The sequence below is a fragment of the Eublepharis macularius genome, chromosome 14 (genome assembly GCF_028583425.1).
Source record: "Eublepharis macularius isolate TG4126 chromosome 14, MPM_Emac_v1.0, whole genome shotgun sequence".
NCBI lineage: Eukaryota > Metazoa > Chordata > Lepidosauria > Squamata > Eublepharidae > Eublepharis > Eublepharis macularius.
This window is the reverse complement of record NC_072803.1, coordinates 19,173,486-19,190,478: the sequence shown is the minus strand read 5'-3', so window position 1 is coordinate 19,190,478 and position 16,993 is coordinate 19,173,486. Positions and strand designations below refer to the sequence as shown.

General features: G+C 40.2%; 1 protein-coding gene across 2 annotated transcripts in view; it reads right to left on the bottom strand.

The window, feature by feature from the left end:
* Positions 1–16,993, bottom strand: part of CDON (cell adhesion associated, oncogene regulated) — a 64,914-nt gene that overhangs the window by 6,467 nt on the left and 41,454 nt on the right. For both annotated transcript variants that reach the window (XM_054997729.1, XM_054997730.1), the window contains exons 13-18: positions 16,349–16,530; positions 15,255–15,360; positions 12,558–12,680; positions 11,141–11,368; positions 10,560–10,846; positions 4,649–4,728 (exon numbers count right to left, since the gene is read on the bottom strand). In XM_054997729.1, the coding sequence (XP_054853704.1) occupies positions 4,649–4,728; positions 10,560–10,846; positions 11,141–11,368; positions 12,558–12,680; positions 15,255–15,360; positions 16,349–16,530 (1,006 nt within the window). The remainder of the gene's footprint in view (positions 1–4,648; positions 4,729–10,559; positions 10,847–11,140; positions 11,369–12,557; positions 12,681–15,254; positions 15,361–16,348; positions 16,531–16,993) is intronic.

Below are 16,993 nucleotides of genomic sequence, written 5' to 3'. Positions count from 1 at the left end.
ACAGAATGAAACTTTATTGTAAGTGGAGCTTTTCTAACTACAGAAGCAGGATCATAAAGAGAAATGTTTTATGATTCATTTGTATAGAACTAACAATGAATTACTTTTTTCCTGTATTTTTAATGGTTAACCTTGACATCAGTTTTGTAACTTTTGCGTAGCTACCAGCTGAACAAAACGCAACAGAGCAAGAGGGAATACAGCACTTAATTTTGAGGTCCTCAAAGTGTGAGGGCTGGGACTTCCCTGGAGGATTAAGACTTGACAGGGGAAGTGAGCACAAGTGCCATGAGTGATCCACCACTGGATCACTCCAGTGGTGGATAAAGGGGTGCTTCTTTGAGCTCCTCTCTGAGAACTTGTGCAAAGAGCAGCTGGTTCCTATCTTTCAGATTAATGCCTAGCGCAGTCGCAAAGTTTCTGTTTTCAGACAAGAGAATAACACTGACTAGTGTTTTGGAGCTGTGGTAGCACTCCTGCAGAGCCATAAAAATCTACAGATTTACCTCTACAGATGGTTGCAGGTAGTAGCACTAAAATCTCTACATCCCCCCTCCCACACACACACATGCACATGCTGAAAAGGAGCTAGGAATACTGGAGGCAGCATAAGCCTGAAGGGGAGAAGGCGTTCCAAATTTGAGGGAACAATGGCATAACCTGCAAACATGACAACTCCAAATTATGGTGTTTAGTCATATAAACATAACATTTGTTACTTAAACTTTATCTATTCATTTCCCTTCTTCCATTCATTTCGCCTCCAAACTTCTCCATTTCTGTGTTTCCTGTGGGCCAACCCCTTAATCCAGACCCCCAACCAAAGCAGAGTCTAGGTATATGTAACTGCATCTGCTCACATTTATCACCTTCTCTCCTGTCCCTCCACTTTCTCTACTCTTTCCCTCAGTCGATGTAGATTGTTTGTGTTTTTGAGCTTCGGTAAAGTGCTTACTAGTTCCGTGCGTGGTTAATTCTAGTAAACCCCCGTCTGAACAAGGATGGCTTAGACTGGCTCTGGAAGGAATCCAGGTTTGACCTCAATAGAACTGTTGAAGATGAGAGCTCCGTAACTAGGAGGTGGCCACCAAGAACAACCTTGCTGTTCAGACAAGGCAACAGTCTGACTACGTACTCAAGCACAAACCAACACAATTACAGCTTGGAGCCTTACATATAAGAGTTTTAAAATCTTTCTTATATACAATTACAAGAATTTCATATCAAGACCAGCCCCCAGCATTCTTTCACTCCAACACAAAATGCACATGAAGACACAAACTGCCTTCTTTTGAGTATTTTTCCAAATTGCTGCAATATTTGATTTTTGGAAGCTACATATTACAACATATTGGGTCTTTTTAGTCCAAAATCATTTCTATACGTGGGAATGGCTGTTATGCCACAGAGCTAGAAATTAAATAAAATTTATGCTAGTTTGTGTTTTATGTATCTACAGTAATCAACATCTATATCTGAATGACTCAGAACACAGGCAGCTACAAGCGCAGGTTGCGCAACTCTGTACTGCTGCTATCAGTCTTCAAGAAAGGCTATGATATTTATACCAAAATATGTATCTATATAACTGCTTCACAACGAATAACTCCAAGAACTACTAGGCATACTACTACAGTTGTTCTGTAATACAACAAGCTGCTTTAGAAGAAATGTTTACTTAAGCTGACAGCAGCAGAATTAGAATTGGATCAAGGGCTAAGCCATTTAATATCTGCTTGTTTTATATGGAGAGGAAAGAAGCTCGCTATACTCTGCCATAAACAAATTGTTTTCTGAGGGTTATCCCTTACCGGATAGGCCATTAAGTTCAAAATATACAGCCAGCACAAGGAGTGTACTTCATCTTCTCCAAAGTAGAAAAATTACTTCAGAATTATTTCTAGTATCCATCTGCAAACACTGAGTGAGTCTGATTTAAATCCAGAGGAGTTAGCTGTGTTAGTCTGTAGTAGCAAACTAGAAAAGAGTCCAGTAGCACCTTTAAGACTAACCAACTTTATTGTAGCATAAGCTTTCAAGAATCACAGTTCTCTTCGTCAGATGCATGACGAACCATCTGACGAAGAGAGCTGTGATTCTCAAAAGCTTATGCGACAGTAAAGTTGGTGAGTCTTAAAGGTGCTACTGGACTTTTTCCTAGTTTGATTTAAAGACTCAGTCTGATGAATAGTGTGCAAAATACAATTCCAGTTAGTGCTAGTTCTTCTTTCTGGTAATTCAATGTCTGTCCTCTACCCACCCCACCCCACCCCCCATTCCTGGATTGCCAAGTTTCAAGTTGACCACAATATGCAATGATTACCAATGGGAAGTTGTAAAAACTAAGTGTAGTATCCAGGATGTAATATGGAAGATCTAGCTGCATACAGGAGCTTTGACCCATATACTAAGCCTTTGTTGACATCCCCTTTCACTACCCACCCCCCAAATCAAACAACCCAAATAGTCACTCCAGAAAGCTAGAAGACTAACATGCCAAGGCGAGTAGTTGACAGCAATAAAAAAAAACCCTATGGTTCACTGAAGAGTATTCTTTGAATCGCAGACTGGTTTGTTCTTTAGGATCTTACACTTGATGGGGGGGGAGGGAGGGGGGGATTGGCATTAGCAACTTTTACAAAAGGGTAAATATGATACATCTGATAATGACCACATTACTTCCAGTGTTCCTACTAATTCTGTCCAAATCTTCCCTGAGTATCCAGATTCTCTTGAGCTCTGCATCTGGAGCTCTTCAAGCTCCACAGCCTCACATGCATATCATTAGACAGGATAGTATTTACAAAAGTCCACAGCTCAAATGAGGCTCCACATTTTTGGTTCAAGCACCAGTCACATGTTTGTGTTTGACTCACTGCACAGGACCGTATAAGGGATTTAAGTCCTAGGGCTGCTTCTGTATCTCCTTCAAGATGTGTGCATCTAATTAGGCAAAATCATTCTGTTACAAATATGATTTCCAGAGTATGAGCTTTTGAAAGTCAAAGTTCCCTTTATCACATGAAGGGTGCTTTGACTGTCGAAAGTTCATACCCTGGAAATCTAGTTGGTCTTTAAGGTGCTACTGGACCTGAACTATGCAGCAGTGAACACTGATGAGCAGTCATTATCCTGAAAAAAGTGACCTTCTTCCTTGATACAACAGAACTCCTGGGTGTGAGGCAGGTGCCCAATCTGACACAGAACCCAGTCTTCAGAAGAATATTGCCCAGATAACCCAAAAGATGGAGCAAATGCTGGGTTATATTTTATTGCATCAGTTAATGGCAGTACATTCTTTCAGTGCCTTCTCCCACAGCAGAAAATTCTGCTGATAGAAGAGCGTCTTGCATGGGAAGAAGCCACTGCTAGTATTAGCTGAGCAGAATGGTAGCACACAGTCTCTGTATTTTATGCTATGTGCATGCATGATAGCACCTGATTTTTCAACACAAGTATAACATGCTTTGTCTTGGTGAGCCCATTATTTAGTTTAAACTATGGTTAATTTGTGACACCAGGATTCAGATCAGACAATTGTTTAAAACTTGATTAGTCTCAACAAATGCTGGTTTCATTTCCTTCATTCTGTAGCCTGGGAGGGTACTGCCACTGAACAAGCCAGGACTGAATCAGGATGTCTGCATTCAGACATCAAGTAAAACTCTACTTAAGACAAACTAGAGTCAACAAGCCAACTGGTTTAATGGACCCTAATTAACCACAGTATTGACTGACTCACATTCAGACATACTATCTGTACTTAGCTTAAATAAATCATGATTTTGCGCAGTGTAGAACTGTGCCGTTGAATCCTGCATTAAGTTCCTTTTCCCAAAAAAGTTAGTGAAACATTTTTCAGTTGGAAGGATACAAAATGAAACTGATCATACACTTCATCTACCTTGACCTTCTCTACTACATGGGATTTAGGAGCTTCTTGCATATTCTGAGTTCTTGAAGTTTTTTAATAATTGGTTTTTGGTCAAGACACAAGGACAGGGGTAACAGAAATTTGACTCATTGGCCTCTTGCATTTCCAAACAATGTCTGGAGGGGAGAAGCTGCCCTAAGCAGAATAACTGGAAATGGACTTAAAGTATTGGAAATAGCAGCAGATAGGAGCTGCAGAAGCAACTCCTGCTACCATCACAACACAAACTAGACTGGGAGTAGTTGGGGGAATCTTCTCTGGTTAGTCGAGAATGACCACTACTTAGTAATGCTATTACTTAGTTTTTCAGATATCTTCTTAGCCCCTTACAAAACCTATTACAATTGGAACCAAGAAGGTGAAAGGAGAATCCTGGGGTCCACCCATTTACACATCTGTGCTGGCCAGATGTTCTAAGGTCCCTATGCCAGAAAGCATTGAACCTAAGTACAGATATTTTGAAACCTTATGATATTATTCAATGCCATGGACTTTTGATAACTCATGATAAGCTCCCCAACTTAAATAAAAACTCCTCCGAGGGGTGGCTTGGCCTTGAATGTACAGAATGTTTTTGTCAGGCATTCAGTAGTTGAATGAGAAATCCTACTTGCTATTTTATAACTTTGTGGTCACTAACATGTAGCAAGTAGCACGAGCACAAAGAATTTGAAGACAGAAAGCTCAGATTCCCCACCTCCCTAAATCTATTACCTGTTATTGTTCCGACAGTTCCGGCAGTTAGCGCATTCGGAAGGATCCGTCTGAGGCACTGCTGTGTACAGCCCACCACCCTGGAGGATGCAGAAAAAGAAACTGAACTCACAATAAATGGACAGATGGACACCAGTTGGTGCAACAGATTGAATTCCAGCGGAAAGTAGGACCCACAGCACTGCCAAATTTCTGTTTTGTGAAGCAGAAATTTCAGCATTTGGGATAGAGCAATGTAGATAACTGTAACTTAGACATGTCTCTAGTAACTTTCTTGCCCCTTTTTAGAGTGAAACACTCAAATCTAATTCAGCAAAAACTGAAAATGCTCCCAACAGTGATGTCAGACATAGGAAAATTATCTGTGAGGACAGTGGCTGACGTTTTATTTTCTTGCTATTAATCTGATTAGATCAGCTTGCTACATTGAACTTAGTTTTGAAATTTTCTGTATTTTTACAGATGTGGTAATTCATCAGCTGAGAGCTATTTGGTAGTGAGAGGGATTCTGAGTTGTTGGTTTTGGCCACAAAATCCTTTGCAAATAAAAATGCCTAGATTAACACATACCTCACTGTTGAATAGTAGGTGGATATAGATTTGAAAACCATTTGAAAATGAGGCTGTACAGGTGGCAAAAGAAAACCTGCACTTTATGCACTTGGACCAAAATTGTAAAAGAACAGTTCAACTCTATTTTATTTACCACTCTATGGAAACCAGATGACTTTTGGTCCATACCTTGAAGGTAATATTAAGCTGTGGGGGGTTGAAGGGTTTTAAAATTAAGTGGACAAGTCTGTGAGGGAGACTTATGCGGATTCTCCCGTTGAATTTCATTCTCTGTCTACCCAAAGGAGAAAAACATGCTCTTCAGACTTAATGAGAGGCAGGCACATCTCAGAAATCTGGCACACAACCTTCAAAATATTTGGAACTGATGACCAGGAAAAGATTTAAGGAATTAATGCCAAGTTATACATACACCTGCCCTTCAGGCACAAATATTTTATACTCTTGAGTACAAATGAGCACCACTGATAAAAGATCTATGCTGGCTGCCAATACCTTCCCAGGCACAATTCAAGGTGTTGGCTTTGACCCTGAAAGCCCTGAACAGCTGGGAGAACAGCATTTGAATGACTGCCGTCTCCCATATGAGCCAGATTTGTTTGCAGCAGAAGACTGGCTTTCAGAAGTCAGGCAGGAAGCACCTAGAGAGTGTCTATTATAGTGGCTGTGCCCCTCCCCAGACAGATCCTCGAGATGCTTCCACTTTCATTTCAAACCCAGGTTGTTTTAATTCTCCAATGCTGTCAGGATGGATTGTTTCTGCTGCAATAGTAGAGAATATCTGTAGGTGGTTCTGCTTGTGTTTTAATTTACCCTTAATTTTGTTTGATTGATTTTTATTGTACACTATTTTGAAGGCTTTTTGGAGGGGAGAAAACAGCTTACAAATGTTGAAATAAAAACCATGAGTGGAGAAGAAAATTAGCCATTATTTCCAAGTTTGGGCACCTAGAATGCTCCTGGCACCTCAAAATGCTTTGATACTTTGGTCCTATTTGGATATTGCAAACAGATGGATAGTTTTCAATGGGTATGTGTTGTGATAAGGAAATGCAGGATGCCTTAATTAACACATTGAGTGGCCTGGGCCTAGGAAAAAACACATTAGCCTGGTTATTAAGCTATACAATCCTTGGGTTTCAGGGTGAGAGGAACTGGTCCCACTTTATGAAGACAGATAACCAGTTTCTCACCTGCAAAGAAGAGGCAAGACAGATCGCTGTTGGGGTATCCCAAGTTAAAGCCATAAACATTGAGAATGTGCTCCTGGTTATGATCAGGTAGTGGGAAGCATGCAGACTCAAACCCTACTTCAGGATAGGTCAGAAAGATACTCTCCCTCTGAGAGAGAGAATTAAAAGGTTAAGCACACTGTGAGAAGATAAGCAAGCCAAGTACCAGGAAACGGTCTGCCTTGACCAGCCTCTATTTCAGTGTTTCAGCTTTTTTGGTGTCCATTCCTCAGAAAGGAATATCAAGGTAAAACCACTGACTTGTTAAACCTAGTTAGCTTCTTGGTTTTCTCTCTTTATTAAATTTGTGTAACACTTCTGCTAATGTTCTGATACTTGTTTCCTATGCTCCTGAACTACTAAAGAATACAAATGTTTGTTAGTAAATAAAGTTATTTTTGCCTTCTAAAGATCTCAGGCAGTTGCCAGAAAGTTCTTAAGCATGGGCCTGGCTGTTTATCCATGTGTAGACCAAAACAACTGACCAAATAAGGGGGCTAGGAGGTAGGGAAGAGGGCAGTGTAGCAGTGAGTGCACACATGTAGGTAACTACTATCAGAACCTTAAACTGCTGGCAGAAACAAGAGGCAAATAATCAAGAATGGTGGCAGTTATCTACCCTTGACGAAAGGAGGGAAAACATGTCTGCATTTACCTGTAACTGCACTGAGTGATCAACAGTGCAGTCACATGAAAAGAGGTTCACACTGAAGTGATCCCACCCCCTACAGACCTTGACTGTGAATGCCCAGGAGGCAGTGGAGATCTACATGTGTGGGAAGGGGCTTGCACTCACTTGCCCCTTCATCACTGTGGTGACAGTGAAGTCCCACATTTGGGGGAAGAGACTGCATGCTCAGGGCTGCCACTGAAGGAACTTCTACAGTTCTAAAGAAAGCCTGACTGCATGCTCACCTTCCCCACCATTTTTCCAGCATGCTGAGAGGGAGGGGAAGTGCTTTCCCCTAGTTCTCTCTTTGCTGCTATGTAGAGTGACTCTTCACTGTAGGTCTCTTGTATTTTCTTTTTTTCTTATCGAGTATATCATCTTCCTACTCAAAACTGAAGACCGGGTTATTTTTACTTCTTTCAGCAATTCTTTGGTTTTATAGGGCAGGAAGTTCAGTAGCCCTGTCAGGGCAGTTTTTCCTGCCTCCATCCCCTCAGCTTTCAGCTTCCTCCAGGGGTCTCTCTCCAGGGCTTTAAAATAATGCATCAAAAGTGGGGCCAAGATGCCTACCACTCATTCTGTTTGTTATGTTTGGAAAAGGAGCATCATGTGACAAAGTATCAAATTTGCTGTCAATTTACACCAAGGCAGGCATGAAAGAGCGTCAAGTCTGAATGCAGCATTCTGGGAGAAGACTCCTTCTGCCCCTTCCTAGTAGGTTGCCCCTTCACCTGCTCCGGCCTTTCCTGAAAACTGACTTTTGGCAGGCTTTAGAGGAACCAAGCCTGGTTCTGAAGGCTGAGTGGGAAGCAACTCAGCTGGCTCTGACCTTGACCAATGTTTAATGCAGCAGTTCCAGACATCCTGATAAAAAAAGCTAAGCAAAAGTCAAAACATTTGGAACCGAACGTGCACCCAACTTTCCTGCCTGGATGGCGGCTCAACAGGGTCAGTGAGCACCTCAAGCTTTCTTTAGAGCTCTAGGAAGTTTCACCTGTGACACACCTGCGCTGTCCCCCCTCCCCCAGGTAGGACTGCAGTGAGACCATGAAGATGAAGGGGGCAAGTGAGTCAAGCTCCTTCATATGCATGTAGATCTCCTACTGCCTCTTGGTCATTCACAGGTAAGGAGAGTGTGTGTGGGAGAAATCACTTCAGGATGAACCTGGCATTTTGTTTTGTACATGGGCTGGGGAAGGGAGGAGGGAACATGAAGACTTCTAAAATTAGAAAGGCTAAGGTGTGGGAGAAATGGCATTTCTCTTGCATGCAACAATGAATTCTAAACCACTATGAATATCACAATAAACTGAGTTTGCAAGTCTTCAGCTAGGCTCATATGCAAGAGGAGGAGGGAGGGAAATGTACAAGAAGTCAAGTTCGTACCCATCAAGAACAAACCTCTGTGACATGTGAACATGCAACCTTGCTTTGATTTTCACAGGGGATGGATCCATCTGTCACCAATTGGCTTGTGTTTAGGTATTTCAAAATCAGTGTTTTGGTTGGCCATCGAAGAGGAGTGTATTTCATCATTTAAAAGTTTCAAAAATCAGCAAGATGACTGCTGAAGGCTTGAAATATTATCTAAAGCAGTTAACTTTTGAGAGAGGCAATTTATTTCTCAATAAAATGAAGTGCTTAGGTTCAATCACCAAAGCAAACAGCTCAATTTCTTTTCCACTGCAAACAGACTAATTTCTCCATTTCCTCTTAGAAACCACATCTTGTTTTGCATAGGACCAGAGTCAGTTTAAATATAATCCATATACTTCCACAGACAAAAATAATTATTTATAGCAGGGTGGAAAGATGCTTGCAAAGAGCAACCAATAGTTTTGCTTCAAGAGCAAAACTTTATCACATAGGAAATACTCTCAGCTCCTCAGTTTGACACTAACTGAACGAGACGAAAGGACTGCTAAAGGGATACACCGATGATGTATTGAGAATATATAGAACAGTTAAAACTTATTTCATTTTGTGAAGAAAAGCTTTTATTGTTCTAAAGTAACTAACAAGAGAGGGAAAAAGGCCGGTAATTAACTGCTTCCTCCATTCATGTATTAATTCCAGCTCTACGGTGAACAATACTTTTGGTTTCCCATGCCATTAAGGTGGGTTTATCAGTGAGTCCCGCTCTCCTGGCTTTTCATAAATTATGCAAAACTGGAGGGTTTTTTATGCAGGTAGGAGGGCTGTAATGTATCAAAACTGTTCAGAGAGATACTTCAGAAAAGAGAGGGGGGGCTGCAGGAGCTACTGTGTACCGGCTGTTGCTGTAACTTCATTGTTTATGAGATGTTCCAGCCTTGAATCTCACCAAAAAAGATGGACTATATATAACAGTTAAAATAAATAAAAAATATCTACAGATCTTATGTGCTATGCTCTTTGGGGGAAAACAACAGGTTCTTCTTATCCTATCAACGGGGATTACCAACTTTGGTAGATGTGAAGTTGGTAGGAAAGAAGGTATTGCTCTTCATAGGGCCTGAGGAACAGACACCCCCTTTAGTTGCTATCTGCTACAAAAATAACCTCCTTGGCTACATATTACATAATTACATTTTTGTAATTCAATATTACATAAAATCTCAAGCATGCTCAAGTCTGACATATGGCGCACCTACAGAAATATCTGGATGTATTACACTACAGGATGGTTCACACATGGATGTTCACTGCACATCAAGAGAGTTACAATTTTTGCCTCAGACATCCATTATTTTTTCCCATAGATAAACTTGGCAGGGACTCTAGAAACTATGAGGCAGGATACAGAGAAGTGAGAGTAAAGTTCCATTGGTGCAGCACTTCTGAAGAACCCTTCAAAAATGGAGCACAATATGGGATAGGAGTAGAACTGGAAGAAACCAGAGATGCACGTCCTTTCCACAAACAACAGTGCCTGCCTCATACTCCAAAAGGGTAATCCAGTGGGTTGGATCCAATGACTCCCCCCTAGAAGAATGCTTCTGACTTAAATAGAAAAAAGTTAGTGGATTCAACAATGTTTTCAATCTTGTTTCCAATACTTTCTTGTTCCCTATCTTCGAATCCATCACATTTTCAAACCTCTCTGTATCCTCCAGGAGAACAATTCCAAACTGCCTATTTCAAAATTACCACTCCCAGTACATGGTTAGTTTACCAATTAATTCAGATCCTCAAAATTCAAGGTACACCTTGAAAACTCTGGGGTCTTTCAAAATACAAGCTAATTTCTCTTTTTCAACACAAAAATTTAAAGCCTGTAGTTTTGGTTAAAGATGCTATCATGTTCTTATTAGGGGATTACAATAATGCGAACTTCTAAGATGACAATATAAATCATTATTAAGCTAGAAGCATAACTGAGAAGGGGTACAGCCTTCATTTTCTAACATTCAATACATTTAAATATTCAAGAGACAGACTTATCCAATTCACTTACGTTTCCTAGGTGGTGGGTATGTTCATATTCTACATGGGTTCTGGATAGGGAGTTTGTGTGTCCTGGATAGACCCCAGTTCCTCCATTTACAACACCATTCATGATTCCATTGATTCCATTAGGAATCTTGTGGTGGTGGTGAAGGCAACCATTAGTAACATTTCCATTACTGATGAAATTTCCATGGATGCTGCCACTGATACGACTTGTGCCTGGTAATGTGGTGTACTCAACCATTTGCCCATTGATATCAGCACCCGGGTAGAGGTAACTAGGAGGGTCATATTCTGTGAAAGTGAGAGGCAGGAGAAACACCTTAGCAAATTCCAACTGAAATCTCAAAACACATTTGCCCTACATTTGAGGAGCTGCAAAAGGAGGAGGCATGAAGGTTGAACTCTAATCACTACATTTCATATGAGGACCAAAGTGACTTCATAGCTTACCCCTGTCCCAAACTTCACAGTATTCAGTAGCAATCATAACAACTCGGGTACTGAGGTTTAAGGTTTCTTTGCATTAATAAATTTTCTCATTGGGCTCTGCAGCAAAGGACATTATGTGTAACAGAAACAACTTACTCTGCAAGGTATTTTGCTGGCGGTTCTTCCACAGGCACATGGCAATGAAAGCTATAAGAATAAGGACCATTACTCCAAGGACACAGCCTACAATCAGGTACAGCATATCACTACTCCGGACAGGGCCATTTGGTTGACCAGCATTGCTCCCAGCTCCACGGTCAAGAAAATTAGGCAATGTGCTAAGATCCTTCACTGGGTATTCAGATGCTCCAGGTGTTCGCTTCACTAATGAGGTAAAAAATTAAACAAGCACAAATTTGAGTCCACAGAAGTATTACGCTCATCATACAATCCACAGTATTCACAGGATAACCACAAAAACACTACAATGCAGGTTGATGTAACTAATAAGTTACTGGATAATATATATTTGTTTGGTTGACCCAATGGCCATGACCCAACAACCCAAATTAATATAAAGCAAGGAGGCATGGCAAGGATTGAAAGTGCATTGCACTAGCCTTTAAATTAATATTTTGGAGCTAAGAGGGAAGGCCTTGGCCACTATGTCCTGATCACTGGCACTCCAGGGCAAGAGATTGGCCACTGTGCAAAACAAGATGTAGGAACAGGTGGACCACTAATCTGATCAGGGCACTTATGTTCTTTTGAAGGCACAACAGTTATCCAGTGTCCTCTTTGGATAAATAGCAGTGTAAAGCTGCTTTCTTCAGCAAAGTGCCCTCTGAAATCATGCAAACCAATACAATCTTAAAGTGTAAATGAGTTACTCGGGAAGATGAGGGAATATTTTCATTGAAGAGTACCCTACTACCCCCAATTACATTGATTAGGTTAATTCAAGTCATCGGCATGCAGCATTTGGCAAAAAAGCTGCTCAACAGCTCATCTACATTCATTCTTGTACACAGAATAGAGTAAATCTGCAGAAGTATGAAGCAGGGAGAAAACTTATTTATGGACATGAAACAGGATATACATGCCTGAGGTATTTCTAAGGAGACAGCAACTTTATAAACTGGATGTGAAGCTTTCTTAGTGGTCATATTTGGTTTGATATCATATGAGCTTTTAGGACAGCTTACTGAAATGGTCTCCACAAAGTCAGAAAGTTAACTAAGGTAGTTGGATGCAAATTTTTAGTCAAAATAAGTTATTGTATATATGGATGAAAGTCAGTAAGTGCTAGTAGTATTTAAAGTAGTATTTAAAATTTTTAACATCTTTGAAAGCCAGTAAATTGTAGTGGTTAGAATGTCCACTTAGGACTGGAGAGAACCAGTTTCAAATTCCATACCATATTGGGTGACCTAGGGCAGTCACTCTAACCTACTTCACAGGGCTGTTGTGAAGATCAAATAGGAGAGAACCATGGAAAGTTAAGCCTGAGCTCCTTGGAGGAAAGGAGAGGGGAAAATGGTCAAATCAATTCCCATGGTGCCCCCCTCCTTACCTTTGGTCTCGCAGATCATCACGTTGCTGTAGTCACTTTCCCCTCCTTCATTATAGCATTGCATTTTAATATCGTATGATGTTTCAGGTTGCAGGTGGCTTATCATGTGCCACTGCTTTGTACCTAGAAAGAGTATATCCAGATGTTCCTTTTGTTCAACATGAATCAGAAGTATATTTGTGTACCACTTGAAAGCAAAAAACCAATTAAGAGCTACCGCACTCTGAATTGGAGACAGCAGGAACAGGTCAGCAGGACATTCTTAGGTGTTTGCAGTCTCTAGCATTTGAGTAATTTTATGTCTACGATTTACAATTTTTGTTAATATGCTTGCCTCACAGGTGGAATGCAGCAACTGTTTTAATGTAGAATCGTAAGGGTCAAGACCAAGTCAGACAATTACATGAAACCAACATGAATATTCTGCAAAACACAGTTTGTTCAGGCTTTGGAGTTCAGTTGATATACTGTAATGGTACTACTACTTTTCCAAAATAAGACAGACAACTTTTTTATGGGTCACAGGATTTGACACCATACAGTTCTACACTGAAGTCAAAGAATATTCACAAACAGGAACAACTTAAGTAGATCTTTAATATCCGGCTAGTCTCAGACAATTGCCTTTTAAAATATCTTGGATTCCAATCCTAAAAAGTTCAGAGAAATTAATTCTGTTGGGCTTAAAGCAAATCTCTTATTTAGACACCGTGTGAAGTTGTGCATTCTGATAAATGACTTGCAGTTCATACTTTGTACTGTAGAAGTTTGGTTCATGACATCTTTTAAACACTGCCATATCACTTCAACTATCTTGGGCGCTATCTCCCTTTAATGACAGATATTAATCTACGGAATAGACTGGGGGAGGAGAATGGTACCAAGATATTATAGTTCAACAGAAAAAGAACAATGGAGTGAGACAGCTTGTACTCTGTCTTACTCTGACACTCTGAACTATAATGTCTTCCCACAATAACTTAAAAGACTTTCATGTGAGCTGCTTTGCTAAAGAACCCCCAAAAGGTGAAAAATGTTTCAAACAAATTTTAGAGCATTCATGTTTGTACCACGCGCTCCCAAATATTAATGCAAATACAGGTTGATCTGGCAGTCTGAATTCCCCCAAGGCAGTCATTTTCCAAGGCTTTAGTTCCATCTTCTCTCATATTCCACCACAAACATTCTTTTTAGTAATTAAATCAGGTTTTAGGTTTCACCTTCCAACAATTACTAGGACTGGAATCAGTACAAGCATTTCAACTTTGCTCTTCATAAAATCTAGCAAGGAAGAATGTAAGCAAATGTCATTAGAATGGATTTTTGAATCTCTCTCATGGGATGCAAAGTTTCAGCACACAAGATGAACAAGTTTGTTGCTTTGATTCTGCTGGAAAAGCAGAACACAGTGACTATCAAATGAAGAGCAAAATGATATTTTAAAGGATTTAGCTTGTGGCAACTTATACAGAGAAGACAGAGACTTCACCCAGTCTCAAAGACAAGTCTGAACAGGAAATGATAATGAAACCTCAGGCTATCAATTAAACCACAACTATTTCAAGTGCTTTAAAAAAATCAAATCCAATATTTAGAGAGGAAGACCCTTTGTTAAAATCTGACACATCTAAGAGTAAACAGAATAAAGTGGATCTTTGTAGTGACCCAGCATGTGAACAGAGGACAAAAGATTCCTATTATACATTTTCCCCTACATAACTGAGGCTGAATGTAATAGTTTAATTAAAAAGTAGCTGAGGCTATTTTATGTACTAAAGACAAAACTGATGTATGACATTCTCACAACCATGCAACTTTCTGTTCCAAGCTTTGGTGCAGCATAGCAGCTGCTACTGATTTCAGGCTTCCACAACATTTCAGTATGTATAAAGTAGACAATCAAGAATGAGCAAATTTTTCAGTATAGTAGTGCTGATGTAAACATTTACAAACATAGGTTTTGTGTACATGAGGCTATACTATAATAGAAAACTTTCACATTTGTCCTTTCTAACTAAAAGGTGGGTGTCACTGCTTTATAATCCTGCAGCTATTATCTCTCAATCTGTAGTCAACTAATGTTCTGCATGCTGAAATAATCCTTGTGCCAGCACAATGCTGTTGCAGCCAGCTGCCTGTTCTTCCACCATCTGTCCACTGCACCAACCTGCCTGCCTGCCAATGGAGAGGGCAGAGGGAAGAAGGGGCTGAGTGCATAAGGATGCACTCCACAAACCAACCAGAGGAATGAGGAAGTGAGGAGAGTTTCTTAAGTTGAATATGACTACAGGAACTAAGAGGGCAAGATATTTGTGTTCATAAACTGAAGTTAATGGTTTAAATTACTACTAGGCTAAAGTTTTGAAACTTTTTTTCCTGGAATAGCATGGAAGGACTTGGCTGGCTTTATGAGAGCTGGAAAGAGTTATGCAGGCTGATGTATTTTATTCTAGTGCCTCAGTTGCCTCTGCAAGGGTCAAGGAGGAATCACTCCTCTGAACATTAGTCACTGATTCATTGGAAAAAGGCACAGAAGCAAAAACCTCTTGGTCTACAGTAGACATCTATTTGCTTGTGACCTCTCAATTATGACTTCTCAATTTACATCAGAACATAGCATTTTTAGCTTATATACCTCTTGCTTTTACTTCTTTAAGTAACCAGCACAGTGCTGTGCATAATTATAGCATATCTTACCTTCCACAACATCTCGCTTGTAGTCACTATCATTGTCACTATCTGTTGGCCGGTAATAGATATAAAAACCTTGAATAGGTGTATTGTTGTTACTTGAAGTGATGTACTGGAATATAAACATTTAAACTTTTATTTCTCAAAACTATAGTCTAAAAGGTTTATGGACATGCTATTAATGAACATGTTTAAGAATCAGGGAAGTTCTGAACAATGAAGTGACAGTGGTAACAGAGAAGAGCTTTAGTTGTCATTTCCTTGTGTTCTCTGCACATCAAGTATACCACAATTATACTTAAGCAATAGGACAATTATACTTAAGCCTGTAGGTGCACTCACAAGAATGGAATAATTATACAATACCCCTGAGCCAAAGTTAGAAGACTCAACCAAATTCTAACGTTTAAGACAATGTTGTATACTACAGCATTGTACACTACAGCTTTTAATATTCCTACAATACAATTTTGCTAGTAAAAGCTAGATAACAAAACAAGAAGTGGGAGGGGAAAGAAAAAAGCTGATACTGTGAAAAAGCTGCCTATTTATACAACTAAGAGCCCCGTGGTGGTAAGAGTGGTAAGCCGCAGTACTGCATCCCAAGCTCTGCCCATGACCCGAGTTCGATCCTGGTGGAAGCCAGGTTCAGTTAGCCGGCTCAAGGTTGACTCAGCCTTCCATCCTTCCGAGGTCGTTAAAATGAGTACCCAGTTTCCTGGGGGTAAAGTGTAGATGACTGGGGAAGGCAATGGCAAACCACCCCGTAAAAAAGTCTGCCAAGAAAACATCGTGATGCGATGTCCCCCATGGGTCAGTAATGACTCGGTGCTTGCACAGGGGACTACCTTTACTTTACCTTATACAACTAAGCATTTATTCAGTACATTTCAAGTGCTCAAAACACTTTCATACATAGCTAAATATTGCAAAAAGTTCCATTTGTTGCAATAATTTCTCTGCCACCTCTAAGCAGCAATGAAAATAATACAGATATATATGTTAATGATGAGACTAAGAAGTCAAATGGACTGTTGTTGAAGACATACACGTTATACAAAACATAGCACTCTGTCCAGAGAAGGGAAAGAGATACTTACAGTCCATTTTAACATGATCTGAGTATCGCTGATTGCTTCAGTATAAGCAATGTGAGGGCCTGTTACAGGACGGTTGGAAAATCGATTGGTAAAGCCAGCTACTTGATAAAGCCGAGATGGAGAACTTCGTGGACTCTCCCCATAATTATTAATAGCAATCACCCGGAACTTATACGTAGCACCTTTCAAATGATGGAGAGGGGAGGAAGCATTAAGTGATAGGATAAAATCCAGTGGGAAGAAACCGTTGACACTGTAAAACAATCTTCATTATCTGATTGTCCATGAACCCATCAGGTGACCATCTCCCTCCCACCCCCACCTACACTCTGAGGAAGAATAATTTTATAGGTAACTCAGTCCCCTTTAAGCAATGTTTTAGGAAATAATCCCTGAAAAGGGGAGAAGTCTCAGGTTTGCATACACAGCCATGCCTGTTTCTTCCTGTCCAAATATGGCACTTATACCAAACTTTAGAGGAGATTTAGAGCAGAGATAGATAGAAGTATTATTTGGATGAAGCAGATTACTTTCTAATTGAAAAAACAGGCTGGAAAGAACAGGTAAGGGGCAATATGGGGCACATGTAGACCAGAGACTGAACCACCTTATTCGGGGGTAAGAAGAGAGCATATCTGACCAGGC